A 21581-nucleotide genomic window follows, 5' to 3' on the forward strand; every position below is an offset into this window, starting at 1 on the left:
TACCTCCAATCCTATGGTGGTTCATAAGTCGGCTAACCTATTAAGGTCGGCTAACTCATCCCCGATACAAAAAAAGAAGCTAACTATAACTAGAAAGCAGTAAACCTGTGAGAGGACTCCTCTCGGTACAATTCAACTATGAAAGCATAAATGAGGGAGACTCTCCCCTTCCATGAGAAAAAAAGGAAAGTAACCTACACTAGTCCTATTCCAACTATGCTACGTACCTGACATAGCTACATTGAAGAAGAACAAGTATACGAAACTTCTATTTCGCATGGGATGGGAAGATTCTTTTCATCTTTGCTCTTTTTAGTCTTGTCGTACCAAGTAAATCCAGGTGAAGTATGCCATTGCATCAGTATCATGATTATCATCTATGGGGGCTGAAAGGAGAGGAAATATATGGATCTATAGTATCCACAAGCCTTGGAGTTGTTGTGGAGAAAATTGATAGCCTGAATTAGCCAAGGAAGCAAACAAACATGGTTGTTGCAGTCTTGTACCCAATCCCTTGCTGCCTCTATAGTTGCAGTGGTAGCATGATTGTTGTTGCAGGTTAGGTTCAGTAGTAGATACCTATTTTGGTACCTGCACAGGCAAACAACACCAGAAAAACACACAAACAAACTATTGTGTGCTGCATATGCTGTATTCTGCTGCTGTGCTGCATATGGTAGGTACAAATGGTGGTTGATGATGATGGCTGCAGTATCCTTGTGATGCCAAGAATTCTCAACTTTGAAATTGTAGCCGGTGTGCATCAGTGAACCTGCATTATCAATTAACATAGGGGCAAACAATTGTGGGAAGAGAAAAGGCTGATGCATGTTTTTGTGCAACTCCTTGTTGCTTCCATTGTAGTTAGGCTGCTTATTGGTCTTTGTTTTGAGATGGTTAACCTTCTTGGAGTACCTGCACAGAAAAACAACACCAACAAACTTGTATTTGTTTCTTGTCTGATGCATGTTGGTGGACTTGTTGCTGAGGTGTGTTGATAATGGAGAATGTGGTTGGCAATCTGATTGTTCTGCTTCATAGTAGCCCCAGGTTGCTGCAGCCTTTGTAGCATTTCTAAAGGGGGTCTGCCAGCTACATTGATGAAGCTGAGGATGACTGATCTTGGGGATCAATGCAGGTTCAATGAATGAGCTGCAGCTGGGGTACCTGTATAAAACAAAACCACCAAACCTCATTGCCAAAGAGATCTGCAGGCTGCTGTACCCATGTTCCTTGTGGAAGTAATGGGATTGCTTTTGTGGAGTCCTGTTAGATATCTCCAATTTCTGATGGAATAGCTCCCCAGTTGTTGATGTACCTGCAGCTACACAACAAACAAAAGCCAGCAAGACAGGGTTTGCACAAAGGGCTGCTGCAAATATTGAGCTATTAGAGAGTGCATGGATGGAGTGGAGACATTGCTGTAGATTTATGTGCAGTTCCAATTTTGTGTTGGAGCATGCTTCCCAGAAAAGAGGATCCTCTCTTGTGATCTGGTTCAGGTTGCTTGGTGGCTTCCCAGTAGTTATTGCACCTAAACAAAAACAAAGCCAGGAGTACATACAACCAAACAAGCACCAAAAACAATAGGGAGCTCCATTTCTGCACACTCCTACTGTTTCAGTCATGCAGAGTCCTGTAGCAGTGTTGTCCTCCATGTATTTATTGTTAAAGCATGTTGGTGTATATCTCCAACAACCTGCAAATACACAGCAAATAACCAAAGACAAACAAAGACCTCTACAGGTTAGAAGAAAAAAGTGGATCTCAAAGAGAGTTTTGGAGCCTATTAGCATTTTCCATGTCGCTCGACTAACGTCTCCACTTATTCGTTTGAGCTGAAACTTTCTGAAGTTTGCATATATATCCCCTCCTTTGGCCATGCAAAGTTTGGAGGCTTGTTTCCCAAGTTGGAGCTTCATTTTAGCAAAATTCTTCCTTTTTAAGCTTAAGACAGCTGATTGTTTCAAGCTCGCTCGCCTAACGTTTCTAATTATCCGTTTCGGCTGAAATTTCTTGGGCCTTGTCAAAATAATGTATGATGCAATCCTGCAAAGTTTGGGAGCCTTTGGAGGGGTCCACATGATACTCCTCACCCTGCACATGCTAACCTGCTGAAGATTAAGTGTTGCAGGGTGGTTGGAATTTGTGTTGGTGCTTTTCTCCATGTATTTGTTGTTAATGAATGTTGATACATCACTCCAGGCACCTGAAATAATACAACAACCAAAAACAAACAAAACAAGGCTTGCACAAACTAGCAAACAGGAGGGGGCCTCAGTAAAAGCTTTGGAGACTATTAACTTTTTCCAAGTCGCTCGACTAACGTCTCCAATTATCCGTTTGACCTGAAACTTCATGATGTTTGCATATATGGCCTTTTCTTTATCCCTGCAAATTTTGAAGGCTTGACTCCCAGGCTGGAGCTTCCAATTACCAAGTTTCTCTCTCTTTAGGCTTAGGACTGCTGATTTTTTCAACGTCGCTCGCCTAACGTCTCCAATTATCCTTTTGAGCTGAAACTTGTTGAGCTTTTCCAAATTAGTATATGATGCAATCCTGCAAAGTTTGGAGGTGTTTGGACATGTCCACTTGGTACAAATCACCCTGCACCAACAGACAGAAAAACACAAAGGCAAGTAATTCTGCAGGTTATATTGTATGTGTTCCCTGAAAGTTGCAGCTTGTTGCTGCAGGATGTTGTTGCTGAGGAAGGTAAGATGCAGGCTGAAATTGCAGTACAAAGGGCTCCTTATGCATGATCCTGTGGTATTGCCTCCTCTAACAGCCTTCCAAAGAATGGTTGCCTCAGTTGGATTTGTCAAACTTCCATTTGTAGTTTGTTGCATCCTGCTACTGCTGCACCCAGAGGCACCTAAGTTTGTTTCTCCACTGGTGGAATGATGAGTTGTAGGTTTGTATGTACCTGCACATATAACAGAGATAGGAACAGAAAAAAGAAATGCCCTATTCCTTACCTGAAGAGGCAAGTTTTTATGTCTAAAAAAGCAATAAGTAGAGGAGACTTTCCTCTTTACAATAGTCCTAATTATAGGATCTTCAAGGTAGCTGTAACTATACATATCCAAGTTGAAGATCAAATTAGAACTATAATAAAGAAGTTGTCAGGGGGGCTTCTTAATTCTTTTGAGCTTCCTTCTTCTGAAATTTGCCATTCCCAGCATGTCTAGCTCCATGAGGGCTCTGGCCTCTTTGGGAAGGTCCTGCTTGTTGAAATAGAGCTCAGGAGCAGAGCATTTGTGGCTGTATTTGGACAAGCTATCAGCTGTGGAATTGGCTTCTCTGAAGGTGTGATTGCAGCTGAATTCCTGGAATTGGTGGATGATGTTATTGAGCTTGTCCAGCAGCTCTTTGATGGACCATGGAGGCTTTGCTTCCTGTTGCAGCCATTTGAGAAGTAATTGGGAATCAACCTCCAGTATGACCTGAGTGTAGCCAAGATGGAGGCACCAAGAGAGACCAAAGATAGCAGCTTTGACCTCTGCTTGGTTGTTAGTTCCAGAACCTAAAGGGATTGCATAAGCAAACATGAGATCACAAGATGCATTCCTAAGGATTCCTCCTCCTCCAATGTTGCCAGGATTGGTGAGAGCACTGCCATCAGTGTTCAGCTTCACCAAGTGGTCAGTTGGTTTGGACCAGCATACAGGGAAGACCTTGATATCATGGTAGCATTGCTCAACCAAAATAACCAGGTCTCTCCAGTTGTTGGGCCAGTTTATATAAGGAAAAGCACTGTGGAGAAGAAGATATGTATCCTTGAGTACAGAGAACTTTACTCTGGCAAGGTTAGATTGCTTCCCTCCATATTTTGAGGCACATCTATTTTTCCACAGGTTCCAGCAGATGAAGATAGGAAGAGCTTGTAGCAGGAGCCTATGAGCTTCATTCCTGCATTTTGTGGTCCACCATCTCATTAGTAGGTTTCTAAGAGGGGTGTACTCCTTGCTTATGCCCACAGAGTCAGCAAACATACTCCAAGTACTCTTGGCAAAAGCTCCTGCAACAAAGATATGGTCTATGGTGTCTAGGCCAGGTCTGTAGCAGCAGTGGCATTGTGAAGGAGAGTGTCCAAAGCTGGTTATTTTCTCATTGGTAGGTAACTTCCCTCTAAGGGCCCTCCAGACAAGAAAGGAACATTTGAAAGGTATGAATTGATGCCAGGTATTGGAGTTAATCCTGGTTTTGGGTCTCTTGTCTCTGAGGATATTCCAAGCAGAAGAACAGCTAAACTCCCCATTGTTGTTTAGTGTCCAACATGGTTGATCCTGCTGGAGGGGTTGGTAGTTGATGTGAATATCCAGAATAGTAGACACCAGCTGTGGTGGGGCCTGCTGGATGAGAAGATCAGTGTTCCATTGTCCATTGTTCATGAAAGCTGAAACAGTGGTGTTGTTAAGCCTGCAGCTGTTGGTGTTGAATTGAGCTAGAGGACCCACCCCCAACCAGTTGTCCCACCAAAAGAGGCAAGAGCCAGACTGTATTTGCCATTGGATGTGAGGCTCAACTTTGTGCTTGTTCTTCATAAGCTGCTTCCATATCAAAGATTGTCCAGTGTCCCATTTCTTGGTGATGGGATTGGACCTTTGACAGTACTTGGCCTTGATGAAATCTCCCCATAATGAGGTCTTGGTTCTAAAGGTCCACCACTGTTTATATTGGAAGGACTTGGCCACATCAGAGATTTGTCTAACACCAATACCTCCTTCATCATGGGGGTAGCTAAGATTCTTCCAGGAAGACCAGTGGTACTTCCTCTTGTCATTCTTCCATCCCCAGAAGAAGTTAGCAGTGATGCTTTGGATCTGTTTAAGAGTGGTCACAGGAGGGGAGCTAGCTGAAAGGAGGTGAATGGGAAGGGCTTGGATGACATGCTTAACCAAAGTGGCTCTGCCTCCATAGTTAAGGATCTTAGCCTGCCATCCAGTTATTCTAGCCACAACTTTGGCAATCAGATCAGAGTAGTAAATGAGCTTTTGCCTGCCAATGTAGAGAGGGCATCCCAGGTAAGTGATGGGACTATTCTTTTGCCTGAAGCCAGTGACCTGCTTAATCCTTCTAACAGTAGAATTGAAGGCATTAGAAGGGATCATGAAGTGGCTCTTATCTCTGTTTATCAACTGCCCAGAGGTACTCTCATAAGTGTGCAGAGTGTCCATGATGAGTTGCAGGGTTTGAGATCTCCCAGAAGAGAAGATGATAATGTCATCTGCAAAGCTGAGATGATTAATTTGAGGCCCCCTCTTAGCCATGAAGAAGCCATGGTAATGAGGATGCTGATGGAGGTTATTCAGGAGCCTAGACAGGACTTCAGCCCCAAGGATGAACAAGGAGGGAGAGAGAGGATCCCCTTGTTTAAGGCCTCTTGTAGAGTGAAAAAAGCCATGTCTTGAGCCATTGATAATGATGGAGTACCAGTTGTGAGACATAATCCTCCACACCATATCAATGAACCTTTCTCCAAAGCCCATTCTCCTCAAGATTAAACAGATATAGGACCAAGAAACTCTATCATAGGCTTTGGCCATGTCAAGCTTAATGACCACATTACCACCTACATTAGGCTTCTTAATTTGATGAATGATTTCTTGAGCTAGCATGATGTTTTCAGAAATACTCCTATTCTTAACAAAACCAGATTGGTTAGGGGAAATAAGAGTAGGGAGAGTGGGTGCTAGTCTGAGGCATAAAAGCTTGGAAATAATCTTATTGGTAAAGTTACTAAGGCTAATAGGCCTGAATTCCGAGAGCTTGTTGGGATGGCTTACTTTTGGTAGTAAGACCAAACAGGTATGAGTATAGTACTTAGGCAGTGTTTGGCCATTAAAGAATGAAAGGACCACTCTGAATAGATCTTCTTTGATGATCTCCCAGCATTCCTGAAAAAACTTACCATTCATTCCATCAGGGCCAGCTGCTGAGTTGGGGTTCATAGAGAAGACCACAGTCCTCAGTTCCTCCAAGTTGGGGAGAGCTTGTAGGTCCCTGTTCTGATCATCTGTGACAAGTTTAGGAATACATTGAAGGGCATCCTCCTGAATATGAGTGTCTTCACCAGTGAAAATGTTCTGGAAATGATCACAAGCAGCCCTGGCTATGTCATCATCCCCTTGTAACCAGTTACCTTCATCATTTTGAATCCTATGGATGAAGAGTTTCCTTCTTCTTCCTCTGATAATTGCATGAAAGTACTTGGAGTTCTTGTCTCCCTCTTTGAACCATTGCAACTGAGTCTTTTGTTTGAGCATGGAGTCCTCCAACTTTAGATATCTAATATACTCAGCATTGATGGAATGAAGATTGGTTCTACATTCCTCAGAGTTATCAAGAATCAGATCCTCCTCAGCTTGTCTAACCTTGTCTTCATACTCTTTCACCTTTGCATAGATGTCCCCAAACTGCAGCCTAGACCACCTACTAAGAGTAGTAGATAATCTCTTCATTTTCTGATGGAAGCACCACATTGGATTACCTTCAATATTCCTGTTCCAGCAGTTGTTGACAGTTTCCATAAATGAAGGGTGGTCTGTCCAACAGTTCAGAAATTTAAAATATTTGATATGGTGCTGATAGTGTTCAGTGAATTCTAACAGGAGAGGGCAATGGTCAGAACCAACAGTAGGTAAGTGAGTGATAGTAGTCTGAGGCATAACTTCCAGCCACTTGTCATTTACCATACCTCTATCTAATCTCTTCCATATTCTAGAGTAGATGCCTCTCTGATTAGACCAAGTGTATTTTTGCCCAGTGTATCCCAAATCCTGAAGACCACAGGCTTCAATAATGCTTATGAACTCCAAACTCTTTCTCATATTGTATGTGATACCCCCAAGTTTCTCTTCAGGTTCAGTGATAACATTGAAATCACCTAAAGAGCACCAAGGAAGGGAGGTATTTGACTGCTGCAGCATGCTATCCCATAGAGGCCTTCTGAGATGATCTTTACATTTTGCATAAACAAATGAAACACTGAACTGATTTGGATTCATTACATGGTTAAGTTCACAAGTAATCACTTGCTCCCCATTTTCTAGAATCTTACAGTCCACTTCCTTGTTCCAAAACAACCAAATCTTACCATTTGGGTTGCTGAGAGCATTGTCCATATTGAGATGGTTTCTAAACTGATGAATCTGAGAACTATTAGAGAAAGGTTCCAGAATTGCAATAAAGGAAATATGGTGGATACTTTTAAGAGACTTGAGTCTTTCCATGGCCCCTTGGGTATTGATACCCCTTACATTCCAACTGAGGATACTACTCATTGGGAAACTTTGGAGGTATGTAGTCTAGTGTTTGGTCTACCCTTGGGAGCAGATTTCACAGGGCTAGTTGGTTGGAATTTTGTCCTGTATGCACCCCTGGGAGATAGTCCCTGAGCCTTAGCAACCATTTGGATCTCATCTTCATAATCATTGTCCCTAGATGGACTGAAGGCCTTTATTAATTGTTCACTCACAACTTCATCATCATCATACTCATTGATTGGTTGGTAATCACTATCCTCCTCATCTTCAGATTCACACACTGCATATTCATCAACCTCAGGAGGAGTTTCATTATTGGTATTGAGAGTACACATGGGCTGTGATGCACCAGTATTGGACTCAGGCAGGATACCTGCTGACTGAGTGGGAGTTGTGAGATTGCCATGGGATTGGAGGGGAGTAATGTCCATTCCCACTTGATCATCATCAATCAAAAATTGCTGGCAAGGCTGATGATTTTGTTGCATAGCCATGCTGTCAGCAAATTTAGGAGCTCCTTCAGCAAGATTTTTTTCTTCAATTCTCTTCTTTGTAGCATCTCTCTTTTTCTTACTTAACTTGTTCCTCTTTGCAGTTGAGTTTTTGGCACTGGTGCTAGCAAATGACCCCAAGTCTTTAGCCATTAAGCCTTTAGGAGTTGTCATGGTAAGATTCTGTGCAGTACCATTTCCTTCAGCATTTTCAGCAAGGGCTGGGTCATTTGTATTGTTATGCTCAGTGGTTGCAGGGGCTCTATAATCACTCTTAGGGTCAGTGTTTTGGTTCTCATGCAAAACATGAGACAAATCCCTTCCCCCTGTGGTTACCCCTTCCTGCAGATTAGAAAGTGTCTCCTTTTCACTTCCAGCCTGACCCCCAACATCCTCAGCAGCAGTAATATTAACAATAGGGGGCATCCTGGGGTTTGGGAGGATAAAGTCAATACCTGGGTCCCCTGCAACATTGGTTCTTTGAGTGGTACCTGTTAAGCTGGTATTTATACATACAATATAGGGGGATGGGGTTTGTGGGAGAGATAAGTCAATACCTTGCCTCTCAGTTGTAGTGCTTGCCTGCCTTGTTGATGAACTCTTCAACAAAGAGCTCCTTTGGTTGTCTGTAGCTCCTGCAATTTGGTTAGTGGGTTGATCTTGCATAGCAAGATCAACATGAACATTGGGAATAGAGATAGAGGTAGAAGTTTTACCTGGATTTACTTTGCTTTGCTGCACTGCAACATACTTACCTTTGGTTAATACTCCTGCAGCTCTTGTTTCTTAGTTCAGTTGGCCATTAATGTGACCTTTGTTCTGTTTCCTTCTCTGAGTTTGCCAAGCATTGTCCTCCTTGCTAGCCTTATTGTTCTGTGACTGTTGTGGTATATTAGATGTCAAAGGATTTTGGTGCACCTGTAAGTTGTCAGATTGAGGTTGGTTGTGCTCTTTGTTCTCTCCCTGAGTTTGGCTTGTATTTTTTGTTGTATTTTCAGGGCTTTTCTTCTTCATTTGTTCTTCATCTCTTCTCTTGATATTACACACATGCACCATATGCCCCTGATGCTTGCAGTACATGCAGTACTCAGGCACACTGTCATATAAAAGTTCCTGCCACCTTCCTATTGTAGGATCACTTTTGTCATGCCCAAGCCATACATGATGGGGTCTCTCTTGTGTAAGGTTGACCTGTACTCTTACCTTAGCAGTGCTTCCCCTAGTCTTCTGAATAGAGGCTGCATCCATGAAGAGTACTTTCCCCACAGGAGCAAGGAGAGTGGTCAGGAACTCCTTATCATAACAGTGCCAGGGGAGTTCAGGAAGGGCAACCCAAACTGGTACAATGGGGGTCTCCTCTTCAGGCCTAAAAGTTGGAGTCCAGGTTTGGATCCTCATAGTTTGGCCTTCAATTGTCATTCTTTGCTTGGTCCACACAGTTGTGTAGTCCAAGTCATTGTCCAGATCAATGTACACATGCCTGGCATTGAAGTGGGCAATTTTAACACCCCCTACCAATTGAGTTTGGAGAATGAAGCTTTTTCTTATTAGCTCCACCTTAGGCATTGTGCTGCTAAATTTTCCAACAAGTGTGTATTTGCACCTTTCAGCTAATTTCACCATGAAGTCCTCTTTGTCATAGATGACAGCTGGTAGGCCTTGTCTGGTAGTGTATATAGGAGTAGCTAGATTCAGAGGGACATCATTTTTAGCTTGGTTCAGCCTCAGTTTGGAGGCAAAGGTTTGTATAACAGTGTATGGTGCTGGATGAGGGACCTGTTCCTTTCTAATAGGGAACTGGTTCCTTGGAGGATTTATATTGTTGTTGTCAGTTTGTTGAGGTTGGCTACTAACTAATTTAGAGACTTGGTTGTTGGGACTAATCTTATCAAAGTTAGAGGAAATTTTGGGGAAATTATTCTGAGTACTTGTAATCTTATGGGTTTGCACCATGTTGTTGGTCTGTTTATCAGAATTAGAGTTAGGCTTGTTAATGTCAGACTCATTCCCCTGCATAGAATTGTTAGGAGCAATACCAGGTAGAGCATCTACTTCATTGGATTTAAACAACTTATCAGCATCATTCAAAGAGACAGGAGTATGTCCAGCTGCACTGTGCTTATGAATATGGTAATTATGCTCATCAGTATTAGGCAGCAAAATATTTTCCACACATTGCCTTTGATTATTAGGAAGCTCAATATGATTAGGATATAATAGAATGTCATTAGGAGAACACATATTCTGGCCCTGCATATTGAATTCAAGTGAGTTAGAAGACTTACCTTGTGCTCCTGTGATGGAACCACTGGTTTGGATGAGGTTCGAATTTTTTGGCCTTTGATCATTGCAAGTCTCTTGATTCTGAGATGGACTACCATTGTCAATGTACTGCTGTTGATCATTAGCCAATGTAGGTTCCTCATTTCGAGCAGCCCTGTGACTGTGTCTATCTCCTTCAACTGAGCCTTGACGACTTTTTGGATATGAATTTATTGGAGAGAATTTGGGGTCTGAGTTTTGTCTAGGAAGCCTCACAACAGCCTTAGGAACATTTTGGCATTGATCTCTTGCCAGTTGGGTCGCCGGAGCTCCGGCGACATTTTTGTCGTCTTGACGACTTTTCAAATTTGAATCAATTGGTAGTGATTCGAGACTAACCATATGACTAGGGACCCTCTCTACACTGTGAGGAACCTGTTGGGATTGGTTTCGTCTCAATTGGATCGCCGGAACTCCGGCAGTCCCACCATTGTTGTCGTCTTGACGACTTTTCAAATTTGAATCAATTAGTGGTGATTCGATACTAACCTTGTAGCTGGGGAGCTTCTCTACATTGCCACGAACCACTTGGGATTGAATTTGTATGAATTCGTTCGCCGGAGCTCCGGCGACCTCCATATGTGCAGAAGTCGAGTTGAAATTCGAGACTCCCTGGGTTGATTCGAAATGCTGCGTGGTGATGAGGGGCTGCACATGAGTCTCAGGAGCATTTTGGTTATAGTTTTGAGCTGATATAGTGGCCGGAGGTCCGGCGCCGCCGCTGACTTTTTCGCCGGCGATTGATACGCCGGTGAAAATTAGTTCATCAGGTGCGCCTTGGCCTGAGGAACAAAACCCATATGGTCCGAGCTGTCGAATGTCGCCGGAGTTTGGTCGAATTTCTGATAGAAATTCCGGCGCTTGTGCCTCTATATTTCTGTCGATTTCTATATCATTTTGTTTGGAATTTTTTGCTGCTGATTGTATATGAGCTGAGGAATCATCTTCACAATTTGTTATTACATTTAACAATCCCTGATTTCTCAAGGCAATGATTCGTTCAGCATTCTGCAGCTCTTCAGTAGAACAAGTAACAGTGATCACTTTTGTATTTTGCAAATTCGAAAAGCTGTAGGTGGAATCTGATGGTGAGGCAACTCTCGTTGTGTTCGTATCGACGGAATCTACGATTCCGTCTTTCGAACGAAATTTTTCGAGGTCTGGAGGTGGGTCCCACCCCATTTCGTTTTTTGACTAAAATGCCCTTCCTTGAGAGCTTTCTTTAGAGAGAAGTTTTAGAGAGAAGATGAAATCATAAAATGAGAAAGTGATAGGGTTTAGGGTTTAGGGTTTTTTTTTTTTTTTTTTTTTTTTTTTTTTTTTACGGGAACAGACCCTACACGAGGCTCCCACCTCTCGTGCACAGTCAGGGGTTAAGCAACACCCCCAAGCCTTAACATAAATAATCAAAATAAAATACAAGGAGGGGGACATAAACCTTACCTCCGATCCTATGGTGGTTCATAAGTCGGCTAACCTATTAAGGTCGGCTAACTCATCCCCGATACAAAAAAGAAACTAACTATAACTAGAAAGCATTAAACCTGTGAGAGGACTCCTCCCGGTACAATTCAACTATGAAAGCATAAATGAGGGAGACTCTCCCCTTCCATGAGAAAAAAGAAAAGTAACCTACACTAGTCCTATTCAACTATGCTACGTACCAGACATAGCTACATTGAAGAAGAACAAGCATACGAAACTTCTATCTCGCATGGGATGGGAAATTCCTTTCATCTTTGCTCCTTTTAGTCTTGTCGTACCAAGTAAATCCAGGTGAAGTGTGCCTTTGTATCAGCATCATGATTACCAGCTATGGAGGTTGAAAGGATAGGAAGTATATGGAGCTATAGTAGCCAACAGCCTTTGATATGTTGTGGAGAAAATTGATAGCCTGAATTAGCCAAGGAAGTAAACAAACATGGTTGTTGCAGTCTTGTACCCAATCCCTTGCTGCCTCTATAGTTGCAGTGGTAGCATGATTGTTGTTGCAGGTTAGGTTCAGTAGTAGATACCTATTTTGGTACCTGCACAGGCAAACAACACCAGAAAAACACACAAACAAACTATTGTGTGCTGCATATGCTGTAGTCTGCTGCTGTGCTGCATATGGTAGGTACAAATGGTGGTTAATGATGATGGCTGCAGTATCCTTGTGATGCCAAGTATTCTCAACTTTGAAGGTGTGCATCAGTGAAGCTGTATTATCAATTAACATAGGGGCAAGCAATTGTGGGAAGAGAAAAGGCTGATGCATGTTTTTGTGCAACTCCTTGTTGCTTCCATTGTAGTTAGGCTGCTTATTGGTCTTTGTTTTGAGATGGTTAACCTTTTTGGAGTACCTGCACAGAAAAACAACACCAACAAACTTGTATTTGTTTCTTGTCTGATGCAGGTTGGTGGACTTGTTGCTGAGGTGTGTTGATAATGGAGAATGTGGTTGGCAATCTGATTGTTCTGCTTCATAGTAGCCCCAGGTTGCTGCAGCCTTTGTAGCATTTCTAAAGGGGGTCTGCCAGCTACATTGATGAAGCTGAGGATGACTGATCTTGGGGATCAATGCAGGTTCAATGAATGAGCTGCAGCTGGGGTACCTGTATAAAACAAAAACACCAAACCTCATTGCCAAAGAGATCTGCAGGCTGCTGTACCCATGTTCCTTGTGGAAGTAATGGGATTGCTTTTGTGGAGTCCTGTTAGATATCTCCAATTTCTGATGGAATAGCTCCCCAGTTGTTGATGTACCTGCAGCTACACAACAAACAAAAGCCAGCAAGACAGGGTTTGCACAAAGGGCTGCTGCAAATGTTGAGCTATTAGAGAGTGCATGGATGGAGTGGAGACATTGCTGTAGATTTATGTGTAGTTTCAATTTTGTGTTGGAGCATGCTTCCCAGAAAAGAGGATCCTCTCTTGTGATCTGGTTCAGGTTGCTTGGTGGCTTCCCAGTAGTTATTGCACCTAAACAAAAACAAAGCCAGGAGTACATACAACCAAACAAGCACCAAAAATAATAAGGAGCTCCATTTCTGCACACTCCTACTGTTTCAGTCCTGCAGAGTCCTGTAGCAGTGTTGTCCTCCATGTATTTATTGTTAAAGCATGTTGGTGTATATCTCCAACAACCTGCAAATACACAGCAAATAACCAAAGACAAACAAAGACCTCTACAGGTTAGAAGAAAAAAGTGGATCTCAAAGAGAGTTTTGGAGCCTATTAGCATTTTCCATGTCGCTCGACTAACGTCTCCACTTATTCGTTTGAGCTGAAACTTTCTGAAGTTTGCATATATATCCCCTCCTTTGGCCATGCAAAGTTTGGAGGCTTGTTTCCCAAGTTGGAGTTTCATTTTAGCAAAATTCTTCCTTTTTAGGCTTAAGACAGCTGATTGTTTCAAGCTCGCTCGCCTAACGTTTCTAATTATCCGTTTCGGCTGAAATTTCTTGGGCCTTGTCAAAATAATGCATGCTGCAATCCTGCAAAGTTTGGGAGCCTTTGGAGGGGTCCACATGATACTCCTCACCCTGCACATGCTAACCTGCTGAAGATTAAGTGTTGCAGGGTGGTTGGAATTTGTGTTGGTGCTTTTCTCCATGTATTTGTTGTTAATGAATGTTGATACATCACTCCAGGCACCTGAAATAATGCAACAACCAAAAACAAACAAAACAAGGCTTGCACAAACTAGCAAACAGGAGGGGGCCTCAGTAAAAGCTTTGGAGACTATTAACTTTTTCCAAGTCGCTCGACTAACGTCTCCAATTATCCGTTTGACCTGAAACTTCATGATGTTTGCATATATGGCCTTTTCTTTATCCCTGCAAATTTTGAGGGCTTGACTCCCAGGCTGGAGCTTCCAATTACCAAGTTTCTCTCTCTTTAGGCTTAAGACTGCTGATTTTTTCAACGTCGCTCGCCTAACGTCTCCAATTATCCTTTTGAGCTGAAACTTGTTGAGCTTTTCCAAATTAGTATATGATGCAATCCTGCAAAGTTTGGAGGTGTTTGGACATGTCCACTTGGTACAAATCACCCTGCACCAACAGACAGAAAAACACAAAGGCAAGTAATTCTGCAGGTTATATTGTATGTGTTCCCTGAAAGTTGCAGTTTGTTGCTGCAGGATGTTGTTGCTGAGGAAGGTAAGATGCAGGCTGAAATTGCAGTACAAAGGGCTCCTTATGCATGATCCTGTGGTATTGCCTCCTCTAACAGCCTTCCAAAGAATGGTTGCCTCAGTTGGATTTGTCAAACTTCCATTTGTAGTTTGTTGCATCCTGCTACTGCTGCACCCAGAGGCACCTAAGTTTGTTTCTCCACTGGTGGAATGATGAGTTGTAGGTTTGTATGTACCTGCACATATAACAGAGATAGGAACAGAAAAAAGAAATGCCCTATTCCTTACCTGTAGATGCAAGTTTTTATGTCTAATAAAGCAATAAGTAGAGGAGACTTTCCTCTTTACAATAGTCCTAATTATAGGATCTTCAAGGTAGCTGTAACTATACATATCCAAGTTGAAGATCAAATTAGAACTATAATAAAGAAGTTGTCAGGGGGGCTTCTTAATTCTTTTGAGCTTCCTTCTTCTGAAATTTGCCATTCCCAGCATGTCTAGCTCCATGAGGGCTCTGGCCTCTTTGGGAAGGTCCTGCTTGTTGAAATAGAGCTCAGGAGCAGAGCATTTGTGGCTGTATTTGGACAGGCTATCAGCTGTGGAATTGGCTTCTCTGAAGGTGTGATTGCAGCTGAATTCCTGGAATTGGTGGATGATGTTATTGAGCTTGTCCAGCAGCTCTTTGATGGACCATGGAGGCTTTGCTTCCTGTTGCAACCATTTGAGAAGTAATTGGGAATCAACCTCCAGTATGACCTGAGTGTAGCCAAGATGGAGGCACCAAGAGAGACCAAAGATAGCAGCTTTGACCTCTGCTTGGTTGTTAGTTCCAGAACCTAAAGGGATTGCATAAGCAAACATGAGATCACAAGATGCATTCCTAAGGATTCCTCCTCCTCCAATGTTGCCAGGATTGGTGAGAGCACTGCCATCAGTGTTCAGCTTCACCAAGTGGTCAGTTGGTTTGGACCAGCATACAGGGAAGACCTTGATATCATGGTAGCATTGCTCAACCAAAATAACCAGGTCTCTCCAGTTGTTGGGCCAGTTTATATAAGGAAAAGCACTGTGGAGAAGAAGATATGTATCCTTGAGTACAGAGAACTTTACTCTGGCAAGGTTAGATTGCTTCCCTCCATATTTTGAGGCACATCTATTTTTCCACAGGTTCCAGCAGATGAAGATAGGAAGAGCTTGTAGCAGGAGCCTATGAGCTTCATTCCTGCATTTTGTGGTCCACCATCTCATTAGTAGGTTTCTAAGAGGGGTGTACTCCTTGCTTATGCCCACAGAGTCAGCAAACATACTCCAAGTACTCTTGGCAAAAGCTCCTGCAACAAAGATATGGTCTATGGTGTCTAGGCCAGGTCTGTAGCAGCAGTGGCATTGTGAAGGAGAGTGTCCAAAGCTGGTTATTTTCTCATTGGTAGGTAACTTCCCTCTAAGGGCCCTCCAGACAAGAAAGGAACATTTGAAAGGTATGAATTGATGCCAGGTATTGGAGTTAATCCTGGTTTTGGGTCTCTTGTCTCTGAGGATATTCCAAGCAGAAGAACAGCTAAACTCCCCATTGTTGTTTAGTGTCCAACATGGTTGATCCTGCTGGAGGGGTTGGTAGTTGATGTGAATATCCAGAATAGTAGACACCAGCTGTGGTGGGGCCTGCTGGATGAGAAGATCAGTGTTCCATTGTCCATTGTTCATGAAAGCTGAAACAGTGGTGTTGTTAAGCCTGCAGCTGTTGGTGTTGAATTGAGCTAGAGGACCCACCCCCAACCAGTTGTCCCACCAAAAGAGGCAAGAGCCAGACTGTATTTGCCATTGGATGTGAGGCTCAACTTTGTGCTTGTTTTTCATAAGCTGCTTCCATATCAAAGATTGTCCAGTGTCCCATTTCTTGGTGATGGGATTGGACCTTTGACAGTACTTGGCCTTGATGAAATCTCCCCATAATGAGGTCTTGGTTCTAAAGGTCCACCACTGTTTATATTGGAAGGACTTGGCCACATCAGAGATTTGTCTAACACCAATACCTCCTTCATCATAGGGGTAGCTAAGATTCTTCCAGGAAGACCAGTGGTACTTCCTCTTGTCATTCTTCCATCCCCAGAAGAAGTTAGCAGTGATGCTTTGGATCTGTTTAAGAGTGGTCACAGGAGGGGAGCTAGCTGAAAGGAGGTGAATGGGAAGGGCTTGGATGACATGCTTAACCAAAGTGGCTCTGCCTCCATAGTTAAGGATCTTAGCCTGCCATCCAGTTATTCTAGCCACAACTTTGGCAATCAGACCAGAGTAGTAAATGAGCTTTTGCCTGCCAATGTAGAGAGGGCATCCCAGGTAAGTGATAGGACTATTCTTTTGCCTGAAGCCAGTGACCTGCTTAATCCTTCTAACAGTAGAAGTGAAGGCATTAGAAGGGATCATGAAGTGGCTCTTATCTCTGTTTATCAACTGCCCAGAGGTACTCTCATAAGTGTGCAGAGTGTCCATGATGAGTTGCAGGGTTTGAGATCTCCCAGAAGAGAAGATGATAATGTCATCTGCAAAGCTGAGATGATTAATTTGAGGCCCCCTCTTAGCCATGAAGAAGCCATGGTAATGAGGATGCTGATGGAGGTTATTCAGGAGCCTAGACAGGACTTCAGCCCCAAGGATGAACAAGGAGGGAGAGAGAGGATCCCCTTGTTTAAGGCCTCTTGTAGAGTGAAAAAAGCCATGTCTTGAGCCATTGATAATGATGGAGTACCAGTTGTGAGACATAATCCTCCACACCATATCAATGAACCTTTCTCCAAAGCCCATTCTCCTCAAGATTAAACAGATATAGGACCAAGAAACTCTATCATAGGCTTTGGCCATGTCAAGCTTAATGACCACATTACCACCCACATTAGGCTTCTTAATTTGATGAATGATTTCTTGAGCTAGCATGATGTTCTCAGAAATACTCCTATTCTTAACAAAACCAGATTGGTTAGGGGAAATAAGAGTAGGGAGAGTGGGTGCTAGTCTGAGGCATAAAAGCTTGGAAATAATCTTATTGGTAAAGTTACTAAGGCTAATAGGCCTGAATTCCGAGAGCTTGTTGGGATGGCTTACTTTTGGTAGTAAGACCAAACAGGTATGAGTATAGTACTTAGGCAGTGTTTGGCCATTAAAGAATGAAAGGACCACTCTGAATAGATCTTCTTTGATGATCTCCCAGCATTCCTGAAAAAACTTACCATTCATTCCATCAGGGCCAGCTGCTGAGTTGGGGTTCATAGAGAAGACCACAGTCCTCAGTTCCTCCAAGTTGGGGAGAGCTTGTAGGTCCCTGTTCTGATCATCTGTGACAAGTTTAGGAATACATTGAAGGGCATCCTCCTGAATATGAGTGTCTTCACCAGTGAAAATGTTCTGGAAATGATCACAAGCAGCCCTGGCTATGTCATCATCCCCTTGTAACCAGTTACCTTCATCATTTTGAATCCTATGGATGAAGAGTTTCCTTCTTCTTCCTCTGATAATTGCATGAAAGTACTTGGAGTTCTTGTCCCCCTCTTTGAACCATTGCAACTGAGTCTTTTGTTTGAGCATGGAGTCCTCCAACTTTAGATATCTAATATACTCAGCATTGATGGAATGAAGATTGGTTCTACATTCCTCAGAGTTATCAAGAATCAGATCCTCCTCAGCTTGTCTAGCCTTGTCTTCATACTCTTTCACCTTTGCATAGATGTCCCCAAACTGCAGCCTAGACCACCTACTAAGAGTAGTAGATAATCTCTTCATTTTCTGATGGAAGCACCACATTGGATTACCTTCAATATTCCTGTTCCAGCAGTTGTTGACAGTTTCCATAAATGAAGGGTGGTCTGTCCAACAGTTCAGAAATTTAAAATATTTGATATGGTGCTGATGGTGTTCAGTGAATTCTAACAGGAGAGGGCAATGGTCAGAACCAACAGTAGGTAAGTGAGTGATAGTAGTCTGAGGCATAACTTCCAGCCACTTGTCATTTACCATACCTCTATCTAATCTCTTCCATATTCTAGAGTAGATGCCTCTCTGATTAGACCAAGTGTATTTTTGCCCAGTGTATCCCAAATCCTGAAGACCACAGGCTTCAATAATGCTTATGAACTCCAAACTCTTTCTCATATTGTATGTGATACCCCCAAGTTTCTCTTCAGGTTCAGTGATAACATTGAAATCACCTAAAGAGCACCAAGGAAGGGAGGTATTTGACTGCTGCAGCATGCTATCCCATAGAGGCCTTCTGAGATGATCTTTACATTTTGCATAAACAAATGAAACACTGAACTGGTTTGGATTCATTACATGGTTAAGTTCACAAGTAATCACTTGCTCCCCATTTTCTAGAATCTTACAGTCCACTTCCTTGTTCCAAAACAACCAAATCTTACCATTTGGGTTGCTGAGAGCATTGTCCATATTGAGATGGTTTCTAAACTGATGAATCTGAGAACTATCAGAGAAAGGTTCCAGAATTGCAAAAAAGGAAATATGGTGGATACTTTTAAGAGACTTGAGTCTTTCCATGGCCCCTTGGGTATTGATACCCCTTACATTCCAACTGAGGATACTACTCATTGGGAAACTTTGGAGGTATGTAGTCTAGTGTTTGGTCTACCCTTGGGGGCAGATTTCACAGGGCTAGTTGGTTGGAATTTTGTCCTGTATGCACCCCTGGGAGATAGTCCCTGAGCCTTAGCAACCATTTGGATCTCATCTTCATAGTCATTGTCCCTGGATGGACTGAAGGCCTTTATTAATTGTTCACTCACAACTTCATCATCATCATACTCATTGATTGGTTGGTAATCACTATCCTCCTCATTCTCAGATTCACACACTGCATATTCATCAACCTCAGGAGGAATGTCATTATTGGTGTTGAGAGTACACATGGGCTGTGATGCACCAGTATTGGACTCAGGCAGGATACCTGCTGACTGAGTGGGAGTTGTGAGATTGCCATGGGATTGGAGGGGAGTAATGTCCATTCCCACTTGATCATCATCAATCAAAAATTGCTGGCAAGGCTGATGATTTTGTTGCATAGCCATGCTGTCAGCAAATTTAGGAGCTCCTTCAGCAAGATTTTTTTCTTCAATTCTCTTCTTTGTAGCATCTCTCTTTTTCTTACTTAACTTGTTCCTCTTTGCAGTTGAGTTTTTGGCACTGGTGCTAGCAAATGACCCCATGTCTTTAACCATTAAGCCTTTAGGAGTTGTCATGGTAAGATTCTGTGCAGTACCATTTCCTTCAGCATTTTCAGCAAGGGCTGGGTCATTTGTATTGTTATGCTCAGTGGTTGCAGGGGCTCTATAGTCATTCTTAGGGTCAGTGTTTTGGTTCTCATGCAAAACATGAGACAAATCCCTTCCCCCTGTGGTTACCCCTTCCTGCAGATTAGAAAGTGTCTCCTTTTCACTTCCAGCCTGACCCCCAACATCCTCAGCAGCAGTAACATTAATAATAGGGGGCATCCTGGGGTTTGGGAGGATAAAGTCAATACCTGGGTCCCCTGCAACATTGGTTCTTTGAGTGGTACCTGTTAAGCTGGTATTTATACATACAATATGGGGGGATGGGGTTTGTGGGAGAGATAAGTCAATACCTTGCCTCTCAGTTGTAGTGCTTGCCTGCCTTGTTGATGAACTCTTCAACAAAGAGTTCCTTTGGTTGTCTGTAGCTCCTGCAATTTGGTTAGTGGGTTGATCTTGCCTAGCAAGATCAACATGAACATTGGGAATAGAGATAGAGGTAGAAGTTTTACCTGGATTTACTTTGCTTTGCTGCACTGCAACATACTTACCTTTGGTTATTACTCCTGCAGCTCTTGTTTCTTGGTTCAGTTGGCCATTAATGTGACCTTTGTTCTGTTTCCTTCTCTGAGTTTGCCAAGCATTGTCCTCCTTGCTAGCCTTATTGTTCTGTGACTGTTGTGGTATATTGGATGTCAAAGGATTTTGGTGCACCTGTAAGTTGTCAGATTGAGGTTGGTTGTGCTCTTTGTTCTCTCCCTGAGTTTGGCTTGTATTTTTTGTTGTATTTTCAGAGCTTTTCTTCTTCATTTGTTCTTCATCTCTTCTCTTGATATTACACACATGCACCATATGCCCCTGATGCTTGCAGTACATGCAGTACTCAGGCACACTGTCATATAGAAGTTCCTGCCACCTTCCTATTGTAGGATCACTTTTGTCATGCCCAAGCCATACATGATGGGGTCTCTCTTGTGTAAGGTTGACCTGTACTCTTACCTTAGCAGTGCTTCCCCTAGTCTTCTGAATAGAGGCTGCATCCATGAAAAGTACTTTCCCCACAGGAGCAAGGAGAGTGGTCAGGAACTCCTTATCATAACAGTGCCAGGGGAGTTCAGGAAGGGCAACCCAGACTGGTACAATGGGGGTCTCCTCTTCAGGCCTAAAAGTTGGAGTCCAGGTTTGGATCCTCATAGTTTGGCCTTCTATGGTCATTCTTTGCTTGGTCCACACAGTTGTGTAGTCCAAGTCATTGTCCAAATCAATGTACACATGCCTGGCATTGAAGTGGGCAATTTTGACACCCCCTACCAATTGAGTTTGTAGAATGAAGCTTTTTCTTATTAGCTCCACCTTAGGCATTGTGCTGTTGAATTTTCCAACAAGTGTGTATTTGCACCTTTCAGCTAATTTCACCATGAAATCCTCTTTGTCATAGATGACAGCTGGTAGGCCTTGTCTGGTAGTGTATATAGGAGTAGCTAGATTCAAAGGGGCATCATTTTTAGCTTGGTTCAGCCTCAGTTTGGAAGCAAAAGTTTGTATAACAGTGTATGGGGCTGGCTGAGGGACCTGTTCCTTCCTATTAGGGAACTGGTTCTTTGGGGGATTTTTGGTGGTGCTTTCTATTGGCTGGGGCTGGTTACTAACAGTTTTGGGGCCCTGGTTAATGGGATTTGGCCTATCAAAATTGGAAGAAACTTTAGGGAAACTGTTTTGAATACTTATAGGTTTATTCATTTGCATCATGTTGTTGACCCTGTTTTGAGAGTTGGTATTAGGCTTGGGATTGATCTGATCAGTACCCTGCATGAACATACTAGGAGCAGTACCAGGGAGTTCAGATGCTCCCCTGGAGTTCAACAAGTTAACATCAACAATTATAGGATTAGAGGGGTGCTCATCTGCACTATGCTTACCAATGTGATAGTTAGACTCATTACCATTAGGCAGCATATTATTATCCAAAACTTGCACCAGATTATTAGGATGCTCAATATGCTTAGAATGTAATTGCATGTCATTAGGAGAACAAGTATACTGACTGTGTATATTGAATTCAAGAGGGGGAGAGGACTTACCTTGTGCTCCTGTGATTGAGCTGCTGCTG

At 42.8% G+C, this 21581-nt stretch overlaps 1 protein-coding gene across 1 annotated transcript; it reads right to left on the reverse strand.

The window, feature by feature from the left end:
• Window positions 1-411: 411 nt before the first annotated feature.
• Window positions 412-7235, reverse strand: LOC129893019 (uncharacterized). The gene is made up of 6 exons (XM_055968509.1): window positions 4845-7235; window positions 3501-4751; window positions 3174-3446; window positions 2618-2978; window positions 651-1534; window positions 412-579 (listed from the first exon to the last, which is right to left on the reverse strand). Exons 1-6 carry the CDS (start codon window positions 7233-7235, stop codon window positions 412-414), a joined length of 5328 nt encoding a protein of 1775 aa, XP_055824484.1.
• Between the last annotated feature and the right edge of the window lie 14346 nt (window positions 7236-21581).

The sequence above is a fragment of the Solanum dulcamara genome, chromosome 6 (assembly GCF_947179165.1).
Source record: "Solanum dulcamara chromosome 6, daSolDulc1.2, whole genome shotgun sequence".
Taxonomy (NCBI): Eukaryota; Viridiplantae; Streptophyta; class Magnoliopsida; order Solanales; family Solanaceae; genus Solanum; species Solanum dulcamara.